This window comes from Volvox carteri, assembly GCF_000143455.1.
Source record: "Volvox carteri f. nagariensis unplaced genomic scaffold VOLCAscaffold_110, whole genome shotgun sequence".
In the NCBI taxonomy this organism is placed as follows: Eukaryota; Viridiplantae; Chlorophyta; class Chlorophyceae; order Chlamydomonadales; family Volvocaceae; genus Volvox; species Volvox carteri.
In genome coordinates, this window is record NW_003307653.1 from 146,723 (window position 1) to 158,851 (window position 12,129).

Here is a 12,129-nt window from a genome sequence, read left to right on the forward strand (position 1 = left end):
TCACCGCCGCCGCCAGCCAACTGGCCAGCAGCGGCGGCGCCCGGCTGGGTGCAGCTGGGTGCGGAGGAATTGCACCCAGCAGTGCACCTGAAGGAAAAGGGACAAGGCGGGGGAAGGGCGCGGGAGGCCAAAATACGGTTAGCAGTACGACACAACTAACACACACATAATTAGGTGACAGTTGCAAGGGTACCGCTGCTGGTCCCCACGACGCACACCCCATGCACCAAAACCCCAAGCCCATCCGCACCCACCTCAGCCGGGTCCATCATCAGCAACGCCCGCTCGGTGCCACTGGGGCGCACAGGTTGATGCCCCAGCCGCACCTGAAGAGGAGGTGCGTGATAAAGGGGGAAACGGCCAGAGGGGATAGGTAAGGGGGCAGCATACACGGGGGGGAGGGGGTAAAACACCAAATGTCATTATTTTGCCCAAAAGTCACAAGGCCTCGTTGCGACACGTGCGCTGCGGCCCTGCGGCCTTTTTCCGCGACCACTAGTTGAACCCAAATCACGAAGTACGCACCACACACACACACACGTCGCCCACCCACCCACCCATCCACCCACCTGAGACGGGCGTTATAAAAGTACGGCCGGCCCCTGCGTGCGGGTGCCGGCAGGCCGGACGACTCGTACGCCCCGAGTCCCGGCAGCCAGTCGACCCTGCATTCGGGTCCTGGCACCAGGGAAGCTGCCGCAAACCCTGGCGATAAAGGGCCCGGGCCATGGCCACTGCTGCAGCTGCTTGCTGATCTGCCGGCTGCTGCTGCTGCTGCTGCTGCTGCTGCTGCTGACTACATAATGAAAAAAGTAAAAATACGGTGACAGGAGGTGCAAAGGCCTGGGAAAACCCATAACCTCTACAACCCCGGCACCCTAATGCACGCCTTAGCTTATTAGGCTGAGGCGCATTACTAATCTATAATAAGATATTTGAAACAGAGAAAATAAATAAATAAATAAATAAAGCGGAAATAGATATCAGCTTTATTTATTCATCTATTTTTATTTAATAAGGTGTAGCCTCCCCTTAATTAGGTAATCCCTAAACAAATGAAAATCAATTGTGCACAACCAGGGCTGTGGGCACCACAAACGAAAACACGACAGACTGTACACGCGCGGCAACAGCCGTGACACGCACACACTCGCTGATGCTGGTTGTTGGCTGCTGGCTGATAGCTGCGTAGCGTAGCCCATTTAGGCAATATAACTGGCTGCGGCTGCTGGCTGGTTAGATAACGCTAGCTGCCATCCACAAAAACCAGCGACGACAATAAAACCGGTCGGTCACCACCAACTGTCCACCAAATGTCCACCAACTGGATCAACATCTGCCAACCTCTTCCAACCAAACATATCTCCAACGGACAACTTCCACCATGACAACCATATTTCTCGACCCGATCCTCCATATCTTTGGACTCCCTTATTTTCCTGCTTTGAACTAGTCCTTCCGTTTGCAACGAATGTCGTGGTTTGAGCAACGATGTCTCCCTTTTCATCTTTCTTTTGTGCATGGTAGGTTTGAAAGCAGAAGGGTGATAAGAGGAAAGGAAAAAAGGCCGCGGTGGCAGCAATGCCAGAGGTGAAGAGCCGCAGCGGCGGCAGGGGAGGGAAATGCACCGCAAGAACAGCAATTTGCTGAAGCGATGAGAGGAAAGGAAAAAGGCCGCGGTAGCAGCAATGCCAGAGGTGAAGAGCCGCAGCGGCGGCAGGGGAGGGAAATGCACCGCAAGAACAGCAATTTGCTGTAGCGATGAGAGGAAAGGAAAAAGGCCGCGGTAGCAGCAATGCCAGAGGTGAAGAGCCGCAGCGGCGGCAGGGGAGGGAAATGCACCGCAAGAACAGCAATTTGCTGTAGCGATGAGAAGAAAGGAAAAAGGCCGCGGTAGCAGCAATGCCAGAGGTGAAGAGCCGCAGCGGCGGCAGGGGAGGGAAATGCACCGCAAGAACAGCAATTTGCTGTAGCGATGAGAAGAAAGGAAAAAGGCCGCGGTGGCAGCAATGCCAGAGGTGAAGAGCCGCAGCGGCGGCAGGGGAGTAAAGTGCAGTGCAAGGACAGCACAAAGGCTGTAATGCCAGATGTGACGGCGACGGCGACCTCGCCGAAGGTGAGAAGGCGACGCGATGGCGTGGCGCCGGCGACGGCGAGAAGGCGAGGCGAGGCGCCGTCGGCGTTAGGGCGACGGCGACCTCGCCATAGGTGAGAAGGTGACGCGATGGCGAGACGCCGGCGGCGAGACGGCTGAGGGGGATCCGGGGATTCGGGCGGGGATGACGTGGTTACATACACACTACAAGGCGGTTTCGGAGTGGCCGACTTGACAACAGATTCCAACGAAACGCAAGACATGGAACCAAACGACCCTCGACAATGCCATGCCATCATGCATACCACAACAAAGGGTTGATGATGCAGATTGACTGGTGGTCGGCAATACAAATCCGGCATCCCAAATCCGACATGCTATGGCAAAGCGTTGCAAGACGGCATGGGGACGTGTGAAACGAGGCCCCTCTCGTACTTACATTCTCACACATGACGGCGATGTACGGCGGTGGCGACGCCTGTGATGCTCGTCGCGCCGATAGGTGTTGTCCTGTTGGAAGTCCTCGCCCAGGCTCGCTCAGACCGGTGGCGGGAACGGGCGGGAAGTGGGCGGGGAAATACACACACACACGCTGTTAATCAGCTAGCAGGGAACACAACGAGCACAGACTTTGCACAGCAAAACGACATGGGCAGTTGTGCACAATATGCAGAAACGTACTAATACGCACACGGGCACATCGCGGGCAGTTGGGAATTCTCCATCACAAGTAAAATGAGTAGCACCCTCACACATACACATACGTATACGCGTGCGCGCATGCACACACACACACACACATACACCCTCTTACACACACCTACATACACTTACACACGCACACGCGCGCGCGTGAGCACATTCTCGCCCACATTTGAACAGATACCTACATACAAACATACAAACATACAAACATACATACATACAATTGCGCACAAATACAAAACACTGAAGACCGCAACAATAACCATCGGCCGGCTTTGCAGCTTCTATCTGAGTTTGCTGACCTTATCTTTGCAGTTTGCTGCCTTTGTGCTTTTGCTGTCGCTGTTGCTGTTGCTGCTTGCCGGCACGACAGGAGAAAAACACCGCGCCATGAAACGCCCACAGCAAGAAACTTTGCTCCGAACGTATGTACGACATCACTACATCACGAACGGACACAAAGTGGCACCCACGCAGTGAACATACGGGGAAAGACCTTCATGCCGTACTCCCTACACGCCGCACCTTACCAAGGTACAACAATTTCATACCGAAATCCCCCTCCGTCACCAACTCGTCTATGCATTTGCAACGCGCCTTCACCCATAGAATCCAAGAACGATGGCCGACCTTGATATAACGTGTAACGGCCTCACGGCCGGAAATCTAGGCGCGTTCTAACTAACGTACGATATGTACGGGCGACCGTGCATCCGGCGTCACTCACCGGCAGCGGAAGACGATGTGAGCTTGACTGCGTTGATTATAAGCGTTGACAACGGTGAGACTCCGACGGCGAGGCGCCGTCGGCGTTAGGGCGACGGCGACCTCGCCGCCGGCGAGAAGGCGACGCGATGGCGAGACGCCGGCGGCGAGACGGCGACGGCGAGAAGGCGAGGCGAGGCGCCGTCGGCGTTAGGGCGACGGCGACCTCGCCATAGGTGAGAAGGTGACGCGATGGCGTGGCGCCAGCGGCCGGCGAGAAGGCGAGGCGAGGCGCCGTCGGCGTTAGGGCGACGGCGACCTCGCCAAACGTGAGAAGGCGAAGCGATGGCGAGACGCCGGCGGCCGGCGAGAAGGCGAGGCGAGGCGCCGTCGGCGTTAGGGCGACGGCGACCTCGCCATAGGTGAGAAGGCGACGCGATGGCGAGACGCCGGCGGCGAGACGGCGACGGCGAGAAGGCGAGGCGAGGCGCCGTCGGCGTTAGGGCGACGGCGACCTCGCCGCCGGCGAGAAGGCGACGCGATGGCGAGACGCCGGCGGCGAGACGGCGGCCGGCGAGAAGGCGAGGCGAGGCGCCGTCGGCGTTAGGGCGACGGCGACCTCGCCAAAGGTGAGAAGGCGACGCGATGGCGAGACGCCGGCGGCGAGACGGCGACGGTGATGAAAATGGCATGACGGTGACGGCTGAGGGGGATCCGGGGATTCGGGCGGGGATGACGTGGTTACATACACACTACAAGGCGGTTTCGGAGTGGCCGACTTGACAACAGATTCCAACGAAACGCAAGACATGGAACCAAACGACCCTCGACCATGCCATGCCATCATGCATACCACAACAAAGGGTTGATGATGCAGATTGATTGGTGGTCGGCAATACAAATCCGGCATCCCAAATCCGACATGCTATGGCAAAGCGTTGCAAGACGGCATGGGGACGTGTGAAACGAGGCCCCTCTCGTACTTACATTCTCACACATGACGGCGATGTACGGCGGTGGCGACGCCTGTGATGCTCGTCGCGCCGATAGGTGTTGTCCTGTTGGAAGTCCTCGCCCAGGCTCGCTCAGACCGGTGGCGGGAACGGGCGGGAGGTGGGCGGGGAAATACACACACACACACACACACACACACACACGCTGTTAATCAGCTAGCAGGGGACACAACGAGCACAGACTTTGCACAGCAAAACGACATGGTAAGTTGTGCACAATATGCAGAAACATACTAATACGCACACGGGCACATCGCGGGCAGTTGGGAATTCTCCATCACAAGTAAAAAGAGTAGCACCCTCACACATGCACATACGTATACGCGTGCGCGCATGCACACACACACACACATACACCCTCTTACACACACCTACATACACTTACACACGCACACGCGCGCGCGTGAGCACATTCTCGCCCACATTTGAACAGATACCTACATACAAACATACAAACATACAAACATACATACATACAATTGCGCACAAATACAAAACACTGAAGACCGCAACAATAACCATCGGCCGGCTTTGCAGCTTCTATCTGAGTTTGCTGACCTTATCTTTGCAGTTTGCTGCCTTTGTGCTTTTGCTGTCGTTGTCGCTGTTGCTGCTTGCCGGCACGACAGGAGAAAAACACCGCGCCACGAAACACCCACAGCAAGAAACTTTGCTCCGAACGTATGTACGACATCACTACATCACGAACGGACACAAAGTGGCACCCACGCAGTGAACATACGGGGAAAGACCTTCATGCCGTACTCCCTACACGCCGCACCTTACCAAGGTACAACAATTTCATACCGAAATCCCCCTCCGTCACCAACTCGTCTATCCATTTGCAACGCGCCTTCACCCATAGAATCCAAGAACGATGGCCGACCTTGATATGACGTGTAACGGCCTCATGGCCGGAAATCTAGGCGCGTTCTAACTAACGTACGACATGTACGGGCGACCGTGCATCCGGCGTCACTCACCGGCAGCGGAAGACGATGTGAGCTTGACTGTGTTGATTAGAAGCGTTGACAATGGGGGCCCTTGCTTCACGCCGACGCAACATCGCACTGGGGTCTTGGAGAGTTGAAAATGTGGTGTACGCAGAGATTCTCGTTGCCAGGTGGAATGCGGTCGATCTGGAAGGTCTTGGGCAACTCCAATGAGCAGTCGTCTCTGTCGCGAGGAAGGTCACGGACATCGGACGAAGTGGTCATGTCTCGCCTAACGACGTGTACTTTCCTGCCAGACCGCCTAGCTTTCAGCCTTCGTAGACTCCTTACACAGCTAAAGCACAACTGTCGGGATTACGCTCAAACGCCGCATACGCCCATATTCTTGCAGCAGAGCGCTGCACAAACACATGCCCGTCGAAAGCCCGTCGACAAAGCCCCTTATGTTTCAAAGATCCATACACAAGCTCGAGAAGCAAACATCTCACCTCAAAAAAATGAGTTGCCGCAAGTCGCACCTTGCCCTCACAAATGAGTCAGGCAAGTCGATGTCCGTGAAGCGGCGACGCTGTGCCTGAAGCAACGCCAGCAGGGGTTCAATAAATAAATGCTTGGGATAACCGCGTAATAAATTAGAGCAATGGAACTGAAGTGCGGCGGCTACAGCATGAAGGTTTTGCAACGAACAGTACCTTGCAAACGTTTGCAGGGTCCACAGCAGCTTCTCAGGGCGCCGCGCAGCTGTTCAGGCTTCCTCATTTGCTGGTCATATGTAGGAAGCTAGCAGCTTTTACGGACGCACCAGAGCTGGAACAGGCCGAAAAGAAGGGCTCAAACGTTGGGTGAAAGTCTGTGATCAAATATCGGACGTTGTGCACATTTGCTAATGGAGCTGGAAGTGCTATGGGAGGTGCCTTTTGTCAGAGGCCAGTTAAATTGTACGGCGCAACAGCTGCAAATCCAAGTGTGTTGGAAAGGTGCAGTTCGGCGAACTCACTTTGTCGACAGTTAGCCTATTAACTTTTATATTATAGCTGTATGTCACTGCATTATCACGTTCACCTTCGTTCCTCTGCACCCTGGTTACGTCCTCCCCGGAAGCAAGATCCCTAAGGGCAAGCCTTGCAAACAACAGGTCAAGTTATCATGAAGGGCGTTGCTTCATTTTTGCTTATGTGGCATAGCGGGCGATTGACGTAATCTGCNCATGGCGGAAGTGCCAAGAGCTATTGATACAGCGTTATGGTTCTTGAAGTTCTTCTTGAGTATCTAAGGTGCTTTAAGTCACGTTTGCTTACAAAAGGAACTGCGGCCCGAACAAGGGCGCCATGGAACTATCATGGGGGGCTTTCCTTTGACAGGGCTAAGCCATCCGTAGCTTCTTCTTTCGAGGTCATCCATCGATGCACCATCATTGTCACCCAGCACTGCTGTGAGCAGCGAGATCGTGCACCGCCCAGCTCCCTATCACCCTATATCCCTCCCGTTCACCCTCGCCTGTTAGCCCCTTCCCGCCACATTTCCGTTCCCTATCACTTGTTGCCACTAGGGGCACTTTTACCTTGAACCATCGGAAGGATTTTCAACCCTAACAAGTTACAAGTTCCACACTTGCGTGCGGAACCCGCACTTGCGTGCGGGTGTGTCCGTAAAAGCTGGGGGTCCATGGATGTTATATTAGTAGTATTGATGCGGGTACACAAGTGGTGCTCGGTGCCATAACCCTGCCCACACCCAGCCTGGCTACCGATGTGTAAGATCAGCTCCATCACTCTGCTGTCATCCCAACACCAAGTGACAATATGTAATCAGCAGCTGCCTTCATGGTGGCGACCGAGCTGCGGTAGCCTGATAGTGGTCCACAGGGTGGCTGCAAGACAGACGGTCCGACACATCCAAGTGCAAGAGAGTGTATGTATAATGTGTGGGACAGGGGGTCATATCTTTACCCTGAGGCCGCTACCGGCGTGTAGCCTGTTGCCCTCACAGTAATTGATAAGTCGCCTCCCGATGATATTGCCGTGTTGTTTGCATAGTGGGCCCCCAACCGCAATGCCCCGATAACTGTCGCAGCAGGACGCGCCCCCCTTTTTGTATACGGGGAAAAGGGTGCTAGTCGTGAATAATCAGCTCGCGGATATTCAGCTCCGTATATGCGGTTGCATAGCACCGTTAAGTAAGGCGCCAACACAAACACGGGCCGCTGCCCTTCACTCTCCCTGATAGCGTACCTATAATACTCGGCCGGGGTTCCCTCCAGGCCCACGGACAGGCTATGTTGCGCATAGCCTTGAGACCGCTAACAATTTCGCCCTCCGTAGAATCCTTGTTAAGCCAAGCAACCAATTCCCGTCGGTGCATCACCCGGTCCTCATCCTGCCATTTAAACTGTATACCCTCGTCCTGAATAGCTGTCTTCCTAGTAGCCTTCTTCAAGACACGGTGCTTGGCCTTCCAGGTAGCCCTATGAATGTCCGGCAGCTTGCCCGAGACGGGGTCCCTGATCTCCTTACGGAAACTCATCATATCATTCCGCACAGCGGCACAGTCCTCGTTCCACCAGTCACGCTTCACAAAATTCACCTTTCCCCATGCGACGCCGAACATCTCCCTATCACACGTCCCGATGAGGGTGCGCAAGTCATTCATGCTTTCATCACAAGAGGCCCCTTCTCCTTGAGTTATCCTGTCCTCCCTCACCTTACACACACACAGACACACGCACGCACACACAAGCACCCTCTCTCTTCCCAACGCATCCACCCACCTTGTCCACAGCCACCCTTCGCCCCTTCTCCCCCCCAAGCACACACACACACACAGGTACATGAGCGTCTACTCATGTACCTGTAACACGGCTCGTTCCATAGGCTGCCATACCCCCATGATGCGGCAGTGCAGAGCGTCGCAAACTTGGTTGGTTTACATCGCAGTGAACAGGATGCGGAGACAGTAGAGCTCTTTGGCCAGTAGAGCTCTTTGGTCAACCGTAATCTATGGAAGTTGCCATCATAGCGTAACTGCGCGACAAAGCATACGTTTTTCAATTATGCTTTGCACCATCAACATTGCTGACACGAAGAGGGAAGGTCTTTGGCCCAAACAACAAATCTTTCCTGAGAATGAATTCACACAGCGAAAGTGCTCGAATGATCGAGGAGGGATCGTGGCCAGCTCTGCAATGTGAAATTTGAAGCCGAGAGCGTCTCGGTGCGTGCGAGCACCGTTGTTTCACGTGAAGTAAAGTTGTGTTTCAGCTATTTTCGGTATTATCTGTTGCTTCTGTTAACTGAAATTTTGTTACCCGTTTGAGAATTATTTTGGTAACTGGGTTGTAGCCGTATGTTCATGTCACGGAACCAAGGGTCATTTGCATTTCACTCCACAGACTCCAGACAGCGTTTACAAACCTATCTAACCAACACTTGGAGCTCTAAATATCTCATCGCATCTCTTCCTTTCGCTTTCATGCTTTATGCGTGCGTCCAGTTACACGCGGCCGACGGCGTTTGTGAAGTAGTAGGCTGCTGCATGCTGAACCACCGAACAGCCAGCAGCGCTTCCAACACGTTCCCTGGCCCTCCGCTTTCCGGACACCATCACACAGAATACCATATTACCATCATATTTGAATTGGATGGGAGCGGCGCTATGTCGTTGCGTCTCGTGCGGCGCCCCAAGCAATGCCGCTCGCCCCGATATTGATGCCAGCACCGCAACTTTTGCCAGCAGCAAGCCAAATCAAATCTGCGATCCTCCTTAGCAACAGCAGCAGCTCGAGATCGCACTGACTGCGGACGAGTCCGAGGCACAGCGCATTGCTGCCCCATGGGTCCTTCCAGCGCACCTCAACGTCACTTCGGACCTTTCGGCCACCAACGCGCAGCACCTTTGCCAGCTTCCCGCCATTCGCGAAGATTCGTCATCGTCCTCAGCTGTCGCTGCCGCGACCGACTTCCTTAGCCTTAGAGCTGCAACGGCAGGCCTTAGCGCAGAAGCAGCAGCAGCAGCAGCAGGAGCTATTAGTCATTAGGAACAGGCCCCAGTTCAAGCATTCCAACGCGAAGCCGTCGAGCAGAGGCAAGTACGGCGGGACCTGCTTCCGACGGCACCGCTGCCGCCGCCGCCGCGTTGCACCTGGCAGGACGCGGTCGCCACAAGCAGTATTGGCGCCACCGACAGCCCCTTCGCCGCCACCGCCGGCGCCGCCACTGCCGTACCAGCCTCCGTACCATCTGCCACCGGGGGAGTTCCCGGGGTGTTGGGGCGCCTGCGACCCCGCACCCCGCGCGCGTTCCTGCTCGCCGACTTGCCGCGCGCGGCTCCTGCGGCAAACAACAAGAACAACAAGAACAACAACAACAACAACGATAACAGCAACAACAGCATCCGCAACCACGCTGCGGCAGCGGCACTAAGCGCCGGCGGCGGCGGCGTGGAGCCCAGTTACACACCGGATTCGTCCACGCCAAGATCCGGTTCCGTCGGCAATGCACAGGTCAGCTACAGCTCCGCCGGCGGCGCCGCTACTGGCGGCACCGCCGCCGTCGCCGCCGCTGCTGGCGGTGGTGGCGATGACTTGTACTCCTTTGAAGCCACAGGTTCGGGACGGTCGGCGATGGAGTACCAAGCCATGACGTCAGCGCTGCCGCCGCCGTCGCCACGCCGCCGCCGCCACGACGGCGACGGCGGTGACCGCGGGCTCAAGAGGGCATCGCGGGGTTTACAGCACACGCGGACGATAACACGATACGGCAGGTGGGGGCTGGGAGGGAGGTGGTCGATTGCTGCGGGGTGTGTGGGGGGCCAGTAGGTGGGGGTGGGGGGTGGGGGTAGTCGGGGGGAGGGGGAGGGGGAGGGGATGATGGTGTCACCGGCGCTGAGAGCGGCGCTGCGACAGGCCAAGCTTCGATCACGCTGCTCGCAGTCCGTTTCGCAATTCGATCCTCAGTCGCAGCTATAGCTCCCGCAGCAGCAGGAACAGACCCGTGGGTCGTTTCTGCTACAGCCCAACACGCTCGTGTCCTTCCTCTGTAGCGTCGTCCGCCGCAACCTCGGCTGTAGTCGTCACCATTGGCACCAATGTGCCGTCAGCTGGAGTGAATTCCGGGCTACAGTCGCAACAGCCGCCGCCGCCGTTGCCGTCGCGGGCCAGCCTGGCGGCGGCGCTGGCGCACACAGGCGACGGCTCGCTCAGCGCCGCATCCTGGCTACAGCCACCACCGCCGGTGACGCCGCCGCCACCGTCGCGAAACAGCGTCCCGCAGCAGCAGCGGCCGGAGCAGCAGCAGATGTTGACTCAACAGCTATCCGAGTCGTACGGATCTCAATATGTCGTATCCACGTTGCAAAACATGTACGGCGGATCTACAGGGCTGAGGCCGCAGCTGCAAGCCGGGACGTGGGGTCAGGAAAGGTCGATGCCGACGCCGACGCCGCCGACGACGACGACGCAGCAGCAGAGGCAGGCGGAGGTGTTGGCGGAGAGCGGCTACCGGGTGCTGCTACAGCTGGCAGCCGCCTGGTCCCCGCGCGCCGGTGATTCCTGTGCAACCACAGCAGCGAAGTGGCTCGCCGCAGCCGCCGCCGTCGCCGTCGCCGCAGCTGCCGTCGCCGTCGCCGCCGCCGCCGCCGCAGCAGCAGCCACCGCCATCACAGGTCGAACCTGCTGCCCCAGGAGGGGTAGGAGGGCGGCCTGGCGTATCCGGCAGTCGTACGACACCGCTGCTGTTGCCGTCGCTGGAGAAGTCGCCAAGTCGCCGAAAAGGTTCACAGCTGGCGGTGACGGCACGTCCTCACTGTACGGCGGCGCCCGTGTAGCCACGGCGGCGGCGCCTTCCGCCGCTGATCGCGCTACTTGGGCGCTACAGGGTGGTGGCGGCAGCCGCCTCAATGACGTGCGTGGCGTGCTGCGTGATGGAAAGGATGGTATCGGAGCGGGATGCCGTGATGTCCGGGAAGCCGAGCCAGAGAGGGTGTCTCTGTCTCCTGGGCGCGGAGGCCGCAGCGGCAGCGGAGGCGCGAGGCGGCGGAGGCGAAGGCTCGGAGAAGGGCATTACCCTTGGCGGCGGCGACGGAGGCGACGGAGATGATGAAGACGACGGAGGCAGTGGCGGCGCCGAAGAGGAAGTGGAGCCGAGTGCTGAAGCTCCCGCCGCCGCCGCCGCCGCCGCCACTGCCTCAGCCGCCGCCGCGGCTCCCACAACACCCGCCAGTGCGTTCCACAGCGGCAATCAGTCGGGCAAGTCGTTGGGCGGCGCTGGCAAAGGTAACAAGCTCCGGGAGAAGTACGGCACCAAGGCGGCAGCCATGGGGCTTTGTACGGCACCTGATCGCAGCAGCCGCCCCGCGCAGACGGCACCAGCGACCCTTAGGGCGCAGATGCGCGCGGCGGCAGTGATGGCGGCAGCGGCGGCGGCAACTCCGGCGCTCGCGCGTTGTCAACCGTCATCGCGGGAAGCGCGGGTCGCATCAGCGGCGACGGCGTTGCGTCGCCGTACGTCCCACGTGGATCAATGTCAGCCCGGTTGCCGTCACCCATGCGGCCCAGAGGGGATTTCGGTAGTTACGGCGGCGGCGGCGGCAGCGGCGGCTTGGCCAGCGGCGGCAGCTTGAGCGAGGGGGCTTTCGCCAGCGGCATGATCGTCCTTGGCGGCAG

General features: G+C 57.8%; 2 protein-coding genes across 2 annotated transcripts in view; one reads left to right on the forward strand and one right to left on the reverse strand.

The window, feature by feature from the left end:
* Nucleotides 1-8,120, reverse strand: VOLCADRAFT_100259 (uncharacterized protein; the record flags this gene model as incomplete). Its single annotated transcript, XM_002958890.1, has 8 exons — nt 1-87; nt 255-326; nt 2,535-2,631; nt 4,493-4,589; nt 5,502-5,692; nt 5,960-6,045; nt 6,469-6,592; nt 7,738-8,120. 8 exons carry the CDS (start codon nt 8,118-8,120, stop codon nt 1-3), a joined length of 1,137 nt encoding a protein of 378 aa, XP_002958936.1.
* Nucleotides 8,121-8,946: 826 nt separating this feature from the next.
* Nucleotides 8,947-12,129, forward strand: part of VOLCADRAFT_100260 (uncharacterized protein) — a gene marked incomplete at both ends in the record, with an annotated part of 10,563 nt that continues 7,380 nt past the window's right edge. Inside the window, 4 exons of the mRNA XM_002958877.1 lie at nt 8,947-8,950; nt 9,695-10,229; nt 10,399-11,009; nt 11,656-11,967. Of these exons, the coding sequence (XP_002958923.1) occupies nt 8,947-8,950; nt 9,695-10,229; nt 10,399-11,009; nt 11,656-11,967 (1,462 nt within the window). The remainder of the gene's footprint in view (nt 8,951-9,694; nt 10,230-10,398; nt 11,010-11,655; nt 11,968-12,129) is intronic.